The 15597-nt window shown below is 43.9% G+C and overlaps 1 protein-coding gene across 1 annotated transcript; it reads left to right on the top strand.

Moving 5' to 3' along the window:
• Nucleotides 1–1457: 1457 nt before the first annotated feature.
• Nucleotides 1458–15570, top strand: LOC134461085 (retinol dehydrogenase 7-like). Its single transcript, XM_063213849.1, has 7 exons — nt 1458–1595; nt 11303–11341; nt 11495–11819; nt 12453–12535; nt 13081–13256; nt 14264–14427; nt 15102–15570. Exons 1-7 carry the CDS (start codon nt 1593–1595, stop codon nt 15317–15319), a joined length of 1008 nt encoding a protein of 335 aa, XP_063069919.1. The 5' UTR covers nt 1458–1592; the 3' UTR covers nt 15320–15570.
• The last annotated feature ends 27 nt before the right edge of the window (nt 15571–15597 follow it).

The raw sequence follows: 15597 nt of genomic DNA, 5'->3' as shown, positions 1-15597 counted from the left end.
CATGATGCACCTTTCAGGCTCATGAAATTTGAGATTTTTTTAAATTAAAAATGTTCGAATGTTAAAACATGTTCTAATCCTTAGACATTTAACAGGTGTTTTTTTCAGGGGTTTTCAGCATAAATGGGTTAATAAGCCATATATAAGAGATACTTTTAGCAAATGATCAACGAAACTCGAGTGTGCAATGCTACTGATGCAGCTAAATCTGATGGCTCCACTTGCCGTTTGAGAGGCCGACTGCAAACATGTTCTCTACATACTGTAGGCTATTTCAGATTCAGAAGGCTTGTGGTGCTATTTGTCTTTTTTCTCAAGAACTACTGTCAAGATTAGTAGAGTAGGGGAGACCGGGGTTGGTTGTCACACGGGTAGGTTGTCACAGTCATCATATCTCAGCCACTATAGGGCGTAGATCAAACGTTTTGACACAGATCTGTTCAGAATTGGGGTCTAAGGTCACCTACGTTGATAGTGGAGGTGAAAACAGCATCACTTTGAAGTGAGACAACTTATAACATGCAAAACCAACTTTTGAGGACTCCATTGTTTTTCTTATAAGTCATGACACTATAAGTTGATGTGAAAATAAATATTGCCATTTGAAAGTGTAAAGGTAAAGCTAAAAATTGGTTATTTTCTTTCGGAGCTAGAGTAATGCATGTGGACACAAGTCTCCAAAATAGCTCAAAATGTCAGTTGGGGTAGGTTGTCACAATTTTTTCGGGGTTGGTTGTTACATGAATCACATTGCAAAGTTGTTAGTACTGGCATAGTTATGACTTTTATTGGGCTATAGTTTGTCCTGTGCACTGTATGTTTGCATGATTGAGGATTGGTTGGCTTTGTGTTTAACATTTATGAACTTATGGATAACATTTATGGATTAATGATTTTTAATGAATTTCAGTGACATTTTAATGAATTTAATGAAATGAAGTGAAAATGAAATAAACTAATGGCTTTTTAAAATGTAATTGATGATTTTATACACATGTTAGTGTAGTTTAGTTTAGTTTAGTTTAGTGTAATTTGGTTTCATATTTCATCGAAAATAATGAAAAATATATAATTTAAAATATGTCTCTATTTTTCAATTTTCCCCATTACAATAACACAGGGACAACCAACCCCATGGGGTGTGACAACCTACCCCGCAATGGGGTTGGTTGTCACATCTGTGTGATTGGCCCAGTCGGCTCCTCTGCCCCGCCCATTAAGCAGCATTGTTTTCCCTCCGAATGCTCGTACGGTGCCAATCACTGCCAGTCATTTGGCATATTGATTAGCCAACGTGGGGGAAAACAAGCAATTTCATGGGCGGACCCAGAGTTGCCAACTGGGTCTATTATAATGCAAAGAAAGTGCACTTTGCCCTGTCCTGTTGCCAGTGGCTCCTATACAACCTTTGACACCGCGCAAGCTACCTGATTTCCACCCCTTAGCCCATATCACACACATTCGACTGGACACAGGCAGCAGAGGAGCAGAAGATTGGAGTCTGGGGGAATACGAGTGGACACTCAGAAGCGTATGCCAATGAGAAGAGCGCATAGCCTTTGAAACACTTAAGCTGCTTGGGGTTTATAGTCATGGTGAGGTTTGTGGCATGCTGAGCATTCATTCAATCGGGTATGAGATCAGATCAAAGCAGGGCAGAGTGCATGGACAACACTGGGTGTTGAGTGGATAAACTAGTTTGTATTGAGAAGTTATGTTGGCTTGTTCTTGAGACGCAGAGGCGTTCCTTCCACTGTTCTTCTGCATAATGCATGAATGTGAGCGTGGGATCTCATTTCTGAAGTAGAAAAGCTAATCCGTTTATGCCATCTGGTGGCAAGGCAAAACAATGTCATTTTTCCTCAAGGGGCCTATATTACACAGCTGGTTTAGCAGTAAACTAGGTTAAGAGGTATAAATCGTCTAATAGAAGAGCCTGAAGTCCTCATTTTCTTAGTAAACCAGGTTAAGTTAAGAGGTAAATCATCTCAGAGAAGAGCCTGGAGTCCTCATTTTCTTAAGACCAGGTTAAGTTTAGAGGTAAGTCATCTAATAGAATAGCCTGGACCCCTCATTTTCTTAATGGACCAGGGCCTCGTTTCCCGATAACGATGGTTCTTAGCCTTACGTGTGTCGTTAACCAGTGATCCTACGAATGTTCTTAGATTTCCTACGACTGTTTCCCAAAGACACTCGTACATGAACGCGCGTGCACAGCCTCTAAGATCATTCGTAGCGTCGCTCTTAAGGATCGCTGTCCACATATGTGGTGCTGAAGTGTACTCGGAGTGAACTGCGCCGTCATCTGCTGCTAAACCATTTACAAAATGTAAGGCGTGTCAGTATCAAAAGTTGTTTTCTATAAGGGTGGGACTACATTTGTAGCAGTTTGCAACTATCGACAGGAGTTATTGTTGGCAAATGAAATAAAATTAACACACACAATGAAATCATGCAAAACTGCCAACTGATGGCAATAATGAGCTACGCCGTTAAGACCCAGATAAAGCGCGTGCACTTGGCTACTGCAGCTTAATATTTAAGAAGACAAGTAGGCTAGGCCTAGTTGGAGTTCCAAATTGGGATGCGCAAAGTTACAACCTCAAGGCGTTCAAGGCTTGACAACTGTCGGGAGCACGTCAGCATGCTGTTATGAAAAACAATGTCCATCAAAATTGACACATCCCCTCGCTGCCTTTTTGTTATTGCTTAGCCTACTAGAGTCGGAATAGGGAGAGGAGCTTGGCACATGTGGTGAGCGGTGCGCAAAGTACCGCACGCTCCAGACTTTCACAACTGTGAGGACATTTTTGCACGGCAGTCTGCTGTTATTAAAACAAAAAATCTACACGAATCCCCATCGCTGCCTTTTTATCATTTTATAATTTTTGTCATAGCTTACCCTTCGCCTACAACTATCATGTATTTTCGGCGTCGCCTTCCCTTTCTTAGGCTACTTGAAAATGAAAGAGGGTGCAACAACTCGCTGACCATTTTTCTTCAAAAAATATAAAATAAATAAAGTTTCGGAAGTGGCCCTCCGACATCAACACTCTTGTCTCTAGTTGCCGAAGAAGCCCCTTATTCATTTTGCCTTGTTCTTGTTCATGATCATGAAGCACCCACACAAATTATGATTGATCACAGTTTAATTATGCCCAGGTTTATCAAACACAGTCGAACTATTTTACTACCTGTAAAATATTTCCAAACACATTACTTTTATTTTATAGGCCTACACATCCACAATTAATGTTACCTTCTTATTTTCGTTGCAGTGTCAACTGTGCTGCCATGATATTTAGGCTACACTCCCGTCTTAAAACATCAAGTTGAAGCGCAAGTTTCCTCTTTTCCTATGGGTGTCTCCACTGTGCCATGCCTCTCGCGTCTTAAAACAGCAATCGCAGGTTTCTTCTTTTCCCTTCATATCCTGTGGGTGTCTCCACTGTGCCATGCCGCTACGATCAATCTTAGCGCGTTAAGACTACTCTAGACCACTCGTGGATTGCTCTTAGAGTTACGTGTCAACCTGCGATGGTTCTTTGCTAAGTTGGCTTTGGGAAACGCTCCGTGAGCTCTACGATGGTGTTACGTGTGAACTTAAGTAGCACGTAGCGTTAAGTAGTACTTAAGGCCCTTTCGGAAACGAGGCCCAGTTCAGTCAATTTCAACATGCGGTTGTATTGCTCATGGTACCCTTGAATTGTCAGTACCCGGTGATGCCACATTTTTCGGCTCAGCCCTTTCCGAGATGTGAGCTATTCTAATGGGGGTAGTGTTTGTTTACTTTTAAAACATTTTTAACATAGGTCTACTCCAAATATTTTCCCAAAAGGTACCACTGTTTGCTAGTTGTCTGCAGATGTTGTATAACTTTTTGGATGTTTTTGGGAATAAATAAAGATGTTTTTTGGAAATGTAAAGAAAGCGCTGCCCCCATTAGCCTACAACGACCAGGATCTCAGAAAAGGCTGAAGAAGAAGAAGAAGAAGAAGAAGAAAAAATCTCAAATCTCAGGTAGGCTACTGACAAGTCCAGGGTAGTGTGAGCATTACAACTGCATGTTGAAATTGACTGAACTGGTCCTTTAAGACCATGTTAGTGTAACAGACCGCATTCGGCGGCAGGTCGAAGGCAAGGAAAGGCGACAAAGGTTGGCTCCAACACGCATTTATTCTGGTGAAACATTAAGTGCAAACAACATCATGCAGCTGCTGTCGTACATTCATATCACTGAACTTACCTCCAGCGAAGTAAACTCTTTCTGCCTGCTTGTGATCGTATAGTGAATTGTCAGCACGAGACATGGAGCCATTGTCTTTTACATACATATTATCACGGACAACATTCTACGATAACATTCCCTCATTAAACGGGACATTCCATTACAGTATTCCATTGGTGAGTAAATAAACAGAATGAGAACGACATCGAGTAGCAAAACAAAGCCTACCTGGTGAAACATTAAGTGCACACAACATCATGCAGCTGCTGTCGTACATTCATATCTGTACACAAAATGATAAAGATACAGTTAGCTTACTGCCCACGGATAACAAAGAATGCGTGGTTCAGACTAGCAGCGAACTGACTAGCAGGTTCATAGCGTGGTCAGAAATTATCACTTCAAAATACCATTTCAATATTAATGCAAAATCATTTGCGATCACGTAATCATGTAGCAATACTACTCTCAACAACATTTTTAATTGCAAACCTTAGTATGCACACATGTATAATATTGCATTTATGGATGAACACACGAAGCATTATACCACTGAACTTACCTCCAGCGAAGTAAACTCTTTCTGGCTGGAGGAAGCATAGTTCGTGTGCAAAGACCTGACCTACTGCAGCTGCAAGAATACACCACCAGGTGGCTGCGACTCGTATGATAAGGAGAACCAAATATTTATAGTGAAATTCAACAACTACATTTCTAACTCTGTTACACCCACCCCCACTGAATTTCACTAAAATATTAACGTCAGTAGAGAGAAGAGGGAAAAAAAAATAACATGGTCACATATCTGACTAACAAGTATCCATTAAAGGATGAGGTCTCATTATCGACCTCCAGAGGCAGGGTGCCGTCTACACCCCACACAGACCATGCTTACGCACATACAATCAATAATTCAGTACCGTTCCCGCTAACCCAAAATCACTGGGATGCCACATAAAAGGAAGATGTGGGTGTCTGTGTGGTGTAATGTTAGTGCAAAAACTGAAACATGGACTGAGAGAAGCTTTCAAGAAGTTGACTGACATCACTAACTACATCCTGCTTGGACATCTGATATAACAGACGGTTAACTGGCTTCACTACTCGTCCTACCCGAGTCCTAACTGTGTGTACGGTGCTAGACCCAGGAGAGGTGGGGAGCACACTACAGGTGTCATCAGTGTGGACTCCAGTGTGTGTGCGTGTGTCCCCTGTTTCAGTTGGAGAGCCGTGTAAGGAACCGTGTGTGAAACTCCGTTCCGTGTGTGTGTCTGTATGTACGTTGCCTATATGCCCAGACTCACTCATACTCAGAACATCCTCAGGTGGGGCTGTTACAGAGGCCCTGAGGAAGCCGGTTATACTCATACAGGCCCATGGGTGTCGTGAACGCAGAGTATTTACGGTCTTCTTCATGTAACGGCATATTGTAAAAGCCAGAGGTGAGATCCATTGTACTGAAGAATGCATTCCCACCGAGGGCGGCCAAGCAATCAGCCTGATGTGGAAGGGGGTGCGCATCTTTCAATGTTCGTTTGTTGAGCCATCTAAAGTCTGTGCACACCCGCAGGTCACCGTTTTTCTTCCACACAAGGACAAGAGGCGAGGCAAACTCACTTGCAGACTTTCTTATTATTTCCTTTTCCTCCATCTCGTTGAGGACCTGGCGGAGCTTTTGGTATTCAGCTGGAGGCACACGGCGGTAGGGAAGGCGGAACGGCCTGTCGTCAGTAAGACGAATACGGTGCACAAACTCCTTGGCCTCACCACAGTCCAGATGATGGCGGGAGAACACATCTTCGTACTTCATAACAAGATCAGCCAGCCTCATACGCCATTCTGTAGACACATCACACGACTCAATGTCCAGGTTGCCCAGGCCAATACGTTCCAGTCTCTCCCGTACAGTCTCCGCGCTCGCCATCCCAGGTGGCGCTTCAGCAGGTCCAGCAGCTGTGGCCTGGTGCATAGACATAAGCTCTGGAACCTCCATGTCCTCCAGCGCTAGACAGGTGTGAACATCAGCGAGCTTTGCATTCCTCCGTAGCGTGACAGGACCATCTGAGGTGTTCAGGATCTTGAGGGGCACCCATCTGTCACCCCACAGAGGCGTTATGACTCTGGCAACCATAACACCCCTGGGAGCCGAGCGAGAGGACGTTGGTTCGGTCATGACAGTGCAGCCAGGAGATATCCTGACATTTTTCGGGAGAGTGCCCCACACGAGGAATTCACCGCCAGCCGGCAGTGTGACCGCTCTGTTGCACCTCACTGTGCCGACCTTGTCTGGCACCTCACCACAAGACCAGCGTTCCAGGCCAGCGAGAAGAGAGAGGAACTGTTCACGTTCTGGATCACCTGAAGCAGATGACGACACGGCCTTCCAGTAACTGGTGTCATTCTTGAACCGACGAATTAAATGTCTGAGAACATTGGACCCTATGATCAAGTCATCCTGTTGATTCTCCACAACGAAGGCGGGCACTGACACTCCACATCCATACACGACCATCTTGAGATTCACCACGGACTCAGGTTTCACACGCACGCCACCACATCCGACGAAGACCACCTCAGTCGCTTCCACACAGCTCATGTCAACAGCCCCAGAACTGACAAGTTTCTTTTGTGCCTCAGTACTCAGCGAGCAGGCCATAGAGCCACTGTCCATCATAGCACGAAGGGTTACTTTGTCTGAGACTACCACAGGAGTGTAAAATAGGCTATCACTGCCCCTGATCTTTTGTGTATTCTGGATGATGACAGTCTCTGAATCACTTGAAGTTTGAACATTTTTGTATAAAACAGCAGCATCATTAACATGGGAGTTATCTTCATGACCCATACGGCCCCCCTCGACGCACAGGTCATTTAGTTTCCCTGTACGTTGCTGTGGGCTGAGCGCCTAGTGGGGCATGTGCGTTGTGTGTGGTCAGGTCTGAAGCATGTGAAGCAGAGGCGATCCCAACGGCAGTGGGACTCAGTAGTGTGGCTTACATCATTGCAGACACGACAGTTCATTGCAGGCTGACTCCGGTTACGTACTCGCCCACCACCACCACCACGGCTTGGAGCAGGCCTCCGATCTCCAGACTGTGTTTTGTCCAGCAGCTCCCTGAGCATAGTCATCATCTCTGTGAGCATAACAGTGCTGTCAGGCTGTCGACTCTGCAGTGGTGTGGCCGGCAATGCAGAGGGCAAGGGGGGTCGCTGATACTGTGGCAATGAGGAGAGGGTCTGGGGTGGCTGCAGTTGGGCCAAGGGCGTATATGACAGGCGAGCCTGGGGGCCTGAAGAGAGTGACAGCTGCTGGTCCTGATACAAGGCAGACGAGGGAGAGAGAGATGACACCCCCACAAGAGAGAGAGCTGGGGGGGAGAGAGGGTTAGCACTGCATATGTCTGTATCACAGGCATTGTGAATCTCTGTGTGTACCTCATGGCATGTCAGTGGTGGCACATTAGTCTTTGGCACATTCACTTTGACTGAAGACACCCGCTCCCTCTGGTATTCATCAACCCTCTCTTGTATCTCCGCTGGTGTCCATTCATGTATCTGCTTACATTTGAACACAGAGGCAAACTCTGAATCTGGGCAGTGCTTCACAAACATTTTGGCTATCTCTCCACCCATATCCCCAGCGGGTCTGCTCTGACGCTTCAGGCCCTCTTCAGCGACGTCCGCCGCTTTATTGAGCCGGATCCAGTAGTCAACAGGGCTCTCTCTCTGACTGGGCAGAGTAGAGTAGAAGTCTTGGAGGGGCAGGCATGAAGATGTGTGACTAAAATACTGTGTCAGTATGCTGTATACAACATCAGGTGATGTATAGAGTTCTTCAGCGGAAGCGGAAGCATGTAGTAGATTGTAGTCTTTCATGTTAGCATTTAAGGACGTCCTGGTTCCTATCGGCTTCCGGCCTCCATTGGGATTGAATAGGGGTAAATTTCAAATAAGCTCCGAGTGCAAGCACGCGCTTAGCGAACCCCCGCAAACTGTCGAGGGTGTTAAAAATAGGCTGTAGGTATGACATGGTTGATCATTTTGTGTCAAACTTCGACATAAATACGATGTTGCGTCCATATGCTAAACCCGGAAGCTTTTGGCGACTACAGAAACGGCGCCAGTATCTAACGGCATGTACGTGCGGAAGGTTGTACCCATGGCAACCAAAGGAAAGTATGTAGTTCGGAAGTTTTAATGATCAGAAAGGGGTTAGCAATATTGAATTATAATCGTCATGATTTAACATGTGAATACACCAACATGATGATACGATCCGTTCCACTAATGAGAAAGGGATGCGGGGACACGCTAATGTTCGTTGTTGCCGTGCAACTTATATTTTTGCCAAACCTGAATCTCTATGGCGTTTTGCAATGTAAAAAATCGCCAGGGAACCGGTAGTCCAAACGCCGCATACAAGTTGACGTCAACGCTGAAGAGCTCTATTAACGGGGGGGTTACTTCTAAGGCCAATTTTGACTACATCTCTGGCTTTCCCCATCAACCTCCCCATTACAACCTCTATCTGAGAAGTGACATCACATTGCTGTTTCTTTAAGTAGGATTTCATCAGATCTATCCATTCAGTGACTGTGTATTTGTCAGTGCCATCACCCCTGAAAATGATGGGTTCCTTATCAGTACGCACAACTACACTAACAGGTGTGCCCCCACCCTGTGTGTCAGTAGCATTGCCTGTGTGTAAATTGTGTGAAGAATGTGGTGTGTCATCCATACGCTCAGTGTTTGTGAGGCCAACCCCACCCGTAGCACCACTGGATGTAAGTTTAGCTGCAATAGATTCCCCTATCTGCGAGCCCAGTTGTGCTATCATATCAGAAAGCTGGTGCAATGTCACATCACCACCGCTGGGTGTCGAATGGTGTGGCCCACCCTGCGACCTCTGCTCTAAAGGCGATCCCACCAGGTATGTACCCAGCCCCGAATCCCTATTCCCAGCAGGCAACACAGGCGAAGCACCCATATCCATCCCGGCCACCCGGCCCACATGTGGATGTCCACTCACTGCACCCATACCCCTCCCAAGAGGAAAGCATTTAAATTCTGACTCAACATTGGGATCACTCATATTATCCATCATACAAATAGCAGTCTTCAAGATAAGTAGGAAAAAAAATATGTAAAAAAAATGCAAGTCAAATCATAAACAACAAAAATATTATGCTCAGAAAGCAGAACAGATGACAGTAAATGGAGCGACTGTAAGTCCCACTACCTAACCTCGACCGAAATGATCGCACAGACAGACAATCCCGTGCTCCACGAAGTCCACGCACCACCTCGGAAGGATCTGCATCAAGCTGATCTGTCTCGCGGCGTCACGGCACCAGTGTAACAGACCGCATTCGGCGGCAGGTCGAAGGCAAGGAAAGGCGACAAAGGTTGGCTCCAACACGCATTTATTCTGGTGAAACATTAAGTGCAAACAACATCATGCAGCTGCTGTCGTACATTCATATCACTGAACTTACCTCCAGCGAAGTAAACTCTTTCTGCCTGCTTGTGATCGTATAGTGAATTGTCAGCACGAGACATGGAGCCATTGTCTTTTACATACATATTATCACGGACAACATTCTACGATAACATTCCCTCATTAAACGGGACATTCCATTACAGTATTCCATTGGTGAGTAAATAAACAGAATGAGAACGACATCGAGTAGCAAAACAAAGCCTACCTGGTGAAACATTAAGTGCAAACAACATCATGCAGCTGCTGTCGTACATTCATATCTGTACACAAAATGATAAAGATACAGTTAGCTTACTGCCCACGGATAACAAAGAATGCGTGGTTCAGACTAGCAGCGAACTGACTAGCAGGTTCATAGCGTGGTCAGAAATTATCACTTCAAAATACCATTTCAATATTAATGCAAAATCATTTGCGATCACGTAATCATGTAGCAATACTACTCTCAACAACATTTTTAATTGCAAACCTTAGTATGCACACATGTATAATATTGCATTTATGGATGAACACACGAAGCATTATACCACTGAACTTACCTCCAGCGAAGTAAACTCTTTCTGGCTGGAGGAAGCATAGTTCGTGTGCAAAGACCTGACCTACTGCAGCTGCAAGAATACACCACCAGGTGGCTGCGACTCGTATGATAAGGAGAACCAAATATTTATAGTGAAATTCAACAACTACATTTCTAACTCTGTTACATTAAGTTAAAACCCCTTAGCGCAGAGCTTATGTTATGACCTTACTCTCACCAAAAATATTATGACTTAATCTATTACTTAAGGCTCTCGGTACTGTCATAGCAATGTGGTTATGATGTAGTTGAATATTTTCAGAAAATAGTGAATAGGCCCGCCGGCGACCCCCATTTGCAGTTAGAGGCTACGAGGTAAATCATCTGATAGAAGATTTGTTGTATAGATCCCTGGTGCTCTCTCCCCTGCAATCTTCAGAGAGGAAGCCAGCCCCAACATATCATGCTTCATCTGTGTACTGTATGCTAACTCGACAGTAATGAAAATGTAAACAAGATCAATCTGATTAGTGGGCTGCTTAACATGTGAACTACTGGCAGCATGAAACACGAACATTCTCTACAGACATTTTGTTCAGTTAAGCGACCTAAAATTATTAATTTCAACAGAGGGCTGTGAAATTGCTGTGAAAAACTGTAGCAGGGCTATTGCTCATATTATAGTATTTGGCTATAACAAAAGAATATTACAGGTATAGAAAACAACATACTTCATTGTTGGGCACAAAAACACATCAAAAAGAACACCACATTGTACAGATCTGCAGATTTTTTTCATAATAGCATAGAAAACCCAAAAAGGAGAGAAGTTTAATACTGTTGATTTGTCAATCTTACACTTGATTTAGGTGTGTGTGTGTGTGTGTGTGTGTGTGTGTGTGTGTGTGTGTGTGTGTGTGTGTGTGTGTGTGTGTGTGTGTGTGTGTGCGTGCGTGCGTGCGTGCGTGCGTGCGTGCGTGCGCGCGCGCGCGCGCTTGAGTGTGTAGTGAGGTAAACAGCGTTTATCTCCAAAGTGACATTGTGAGCATCTTTGCAGGTGACAGAAGAGGAACATGTTCTGCCTGGTCTTGCTCAGGTGAGGAGGAGGAATTTAGTTCATGACGCTCATAATGTGCAAGCTATAGGCCTAGGTGAACTTCAGAGACCATTTTAAATTCAAGTTGTAGTATGGCCAAGCGTTCAGTAAAACCGGCTACATTTAACTTTCATTTTGTTTCTGTTACTGTAGGTGTATGCGTACATCTTCTCTTACACATTCTTGCTGCCTGTTGCGGTATTTGTCATCTGGTACATCCGGGACTCCATGGAAATAGATGACATTGATAAAAAACATGTCGTGATCACGGGTTGCGACAGCGGTTTCGGCAACCTTGCTGCCAAACAGCTCGATCGACAAGGCTTTCACGTAATAGCCGCATGCCTGTCAGAGAGTGGTTCGTCTGAGCTGAGCAAGGCCGCCTCCCCCAGACTGAAGACAGTTCTGCTCAATGTTAAAGACAGCGCGAGCATCGACCGCGCCGTGGAGATGGTGCGGCGCGAGACCGGGGAGCGAGGTAGCCAGCCTACATCTGACAGCAACAGGAGGGGGTAACAGGCCTACATAGATAGGGGTGCCAGTCTGAGACAAGTACAGGAGAAGATCAAATGGAGAAAGAGCTTCTTGACGACCGCACAGACCAAAAGTGAACCCATAAATCTGCACATGTTTCTAACCTGTGCCTTCAGATAGGGAATTCACTTACCAAAAAAACCCGATAAATAATCTTGCCACCCCACAATCTCACACGTAGGCTATGTGAGAGTACAGTACACAGTAAGCAGCTGTACAAATCAAGGGGATAATTCCTCGACAACATCTAGGGGCCCAATGTTTCATGTTATAACGAGACCACATTTTAGACAAATGCACATCATAATGTTCATATGATGTTCCTCAGAGAGGGTCTTTCAATTATGTGCTAGGCTGGGGGTGGGGGCATTATATAATAATTAGACTATTCTATATATTTTACTTACACTATATTAATAGCTATATTATAATAACTATAACTTCATAACTGTGGGATGGAAGGTTTGAAGAATATTTTATTTATCACTTTGCACTGTCAGAACATTTTTTTCAATTGGTATGATAAACAAAACATTACATTTTAATTTCTGTGTGTGTTTTTTTCTTCTTGTTGCAGGCCTGTATGGTCTGATCAACAATGCTGGGGTCTCCATCCCTATAGGTCCAACAGAGTGGCTACAGATTGAGGACTTCCGCAAGGTCATACTCACATCACATGCATGCACCTTGTGGACAATTTTGTATTTCTTAGATGCAATTTCCTGCATTTTAACCAAATTGTGGGCTCAGTTTCAGCTCTACGGAACAGTACTTTTGTTTCTAAATATGGGACAATCCCATTATTTCAAAGGATCACTGTTCACTTATTATTTCACATTTAGGTCTACTGACAATGTCTAAATAGTGTAGCCTATTCATTTATTTGTTTATTAGGGCTATGGTGGTTTGGCAAAGATGGAATTTTATCTTATACTTTATATTTACTGTATTCTGAAAAAATACTCATTTGTTGCATATTAATGACCATATCAGCATGTTTAGGTGAATAAGCCCTGGGGAATAAGCCCTCCAATGCCCCCTTTTGGCGCCGGCCCTGTGCCCCAACTGACCCAAGAATTGCCTCTGCATATATCATGCAAAGCAACAGTTAACATTTGAAAAGGCGATGTATAAAACCTTCCTCTTCTTCTTCTTCTTCTTCTTCTTCTTATTGTTATCATTGTTATCATTGTTATAATTTTAAGGTGCTGGATGTGAACTTCATGGGTGTGGTCGAGGTCACCCTCAAGTTCCTCCCCCTGCTGAAGAAGGCCAAGGGCAGAGTGGTGAACGTGGCCAGCATCTTGGGACGGCTGTCTCTGGTTGGAGGAGCCTACTGTCCGTCAAAGTGGGGGGTTGAGGCCTTCTCCGATAGCGTCAGGTATAGTAACACACGGAGGGTACGTTCCAATATGCGACCTTGCGTCCTCCACTAGTGCTTGTGGCCTCGTACAAGGAAGTAATATGTCATGATGACATCACTGACAACAGCATTATATTTCAATATCTCGCAAAAGCTCAATTGTAAAGTAATTTTCTCATTTGCAAACTGGATGGTAAATGAAAAAAAAGTCCCCCAAAAGTTGTTGTGGCTAGGCTGACAGCTGGGAAACGTTATTGTTTTCTCCACAGATGCAGGGGGCGGCCACAAGCACAAGTGGAGGACGCAAGGTAGCATATTGGAATGCACCCAGTGTGACCTACGGAATGGTTTAACATGTAACTATGTTTTCTGAATTGCTGCATTGTGTATCTGCAAAAGGACAGCAAAGTTATAATCATGTCAGTAAAATCCTTCAAAGCACAACCCTCCCTGTCTATTGATCTGTCCCGCAGTCTCTCAGGTTTAGGACTGGACTGGGAATTAAAAAAAGGTTTGAACATTTTTGTGTGGTCCCTTATGAATTCTGGGCTTGTCTATAAGAAAATACAAACAAACCCTATTGCGCCTATTGACTGTTGCCCCACCGGGAAATACCCTTTTAGCCAGATCGTAGAATTCCAACATTAAGTGGAGAAAAATAGTCTTTATTAATTAATTATAATTATATATTATATTATTATTATATCATATGTTATACATTTTTCTATGTACATTGAAAATACATACTGTACGTTTCTTTTACACTAGAACCCCAACTTGGTTCTAGGCTTATAAGTATTCATGATATGAAGGCTAAAAGGAGGTTGACGGAGCTTGTCTGGAACGCATTCACATTACAAGGTTCTTCACCTGGGCCGTAGGTAGAGTGAGCAGCCGCTGATGCTATTGTGTTATTGTCCCCAGCTCAACTAACCTGACGCCACCCTACAGTATGTGCAGTGGCTTGGCCTGTACAACAGCCTCCCCTTGTGCCTCAACATCATATCTGTTTCTTTTGCATGCAGGAGGGACATGAGGCATTTCGGTATCAAAGTGAGCATCATCGAGCCAGGCTTCTTCAAAACAAACGTGACGCGTCTGGATCTGATAGAGGATGATCTGCAGAGGCTGTGGGACCGCCTCCCCGATGACGTCAGGGCCACCTACGGACACAGCTATCTGGAGGAGTGTGAGTAATGTCATCAGTCAAGAATATGGTGTGACTGAGTATGGGGAAATGCTTTGTAATGTAATGTAATGCTTTGTAATGTAGGCTAATGTATATTCCCTTAAAGGATAACTCCTGCCAATTTCAATATGTTGTTGTATTGCTCACACTACCCTTGACTTGTTAGTACCCGGTGATGCTGCATTTTTTGCCTCAGATGTTTCCAAGATCTGAGCTATTCTAATGGGGGCAGATTTTGTTTACATTAAAAACTTTCTTAGATAGGCCTACTCCAAATATATTCCCAAAGGTATTGCTGTTTGCTAAATGTCTGCTGATGCTGTATAACCTTTGGGATGTTTTTGGGAATAGATAAAGATGTTCTTTTTAAATGTAAACAAACACCTGCCCCCATTACAATGGCCAGGATTTCGGAAAAGGCTGAAGAAATAAAAAATCTCAGGTACTGACAAGTCCAGGGTAGTGTGAGCATTACAACAGCATGAAATTGTCTGGAGTTATCCTATTGAAATTGAGAAATATTAGTACCGCTCCTTCATCCTATTCAGAAAGGAGACAAACCACAATCTCAGCAGTGGAATAACTCTATAACTGTAATAATTGGTCATCTAATAATCGTAAAATTGGGTCCAGTCAGTGACGTGTATTCATGATGTGTGAATGTGTGATTTCAGATAAGAAGTCTCAGAGCTTCTCCATGACCTTGCTGTGCAGCAGTGATCTGTCCAAGGTCTCCAACTGCATGCAGCACGCCCTGATGGCCAAGTACCCCAGGACGCGTTACAGCGCCGGCTGGGACGCCAAGCTCTTCTGGATCCCCCTCTCCTACATGCCAGCTTTCGTGGGGGACTTTTTCATCGACATACTGCTTCCTCGTCCCAAACAGTCTTGATGGGTTTCACAGACATTCACAGAGTCCATACCTTCATATCCCTTTTAAAATGTTAACATTTTGGCACGCCACAACAACAAACTCTTAAGTCTTGTTGGGCTTAATTATATTAATTTATTGTCTTTTTTAATGTCTCAAAATACTTTGTCCTTATACAGACTGTAATTGAAGGGATTTTTAAGCCTTGTTTTGATTTGGAATATGTTTTGTGTACAGAAAATATAACCTTATAAATCAATATTTTTTTTCTGTTTATGTTGTCTGTGTTTGAGGAACCT

This window comes from Engraulis encrasicolus, chromosome 13 (genome assembly GCF_034702125.1).
Source record: "Engraulis encrasicolus isolate BLACKSEA-1 chromosome 13, IST_EnEncr_1.0, whole genome shotgun sequence".
NCBI classification, from domain to species: Eukaryota; Metazoa; Chordata; class Actinopteri; order Clupeiformes; family Engraulidae; genus Engraulis; species Engraulis encrasicolus.
This window is presented reverse-complemented; position numbering and strand designations above follow the sequence as displayed.

Excerpts from the sequence above, each read along its gene's own strand:
- LOC134461085 (XM_063213849.1), top strand. Across the intron at positions 11,342-11,494 it reads TTCTGCCTGGTCTTGCTCAG|GTGTATGCGTACATCTTCTC; the intron begins GTGAGGAGGAGG and ends CTGTTACTGTAG. Across the intron at positions 11,820-12,452 it reads GCGCGAGACCGGGGAGCGAG|GCCTGTATGGTCTGATCAAC; the intron begins GTAGCCAGCCTA and ends TTCTTGTTGCAG.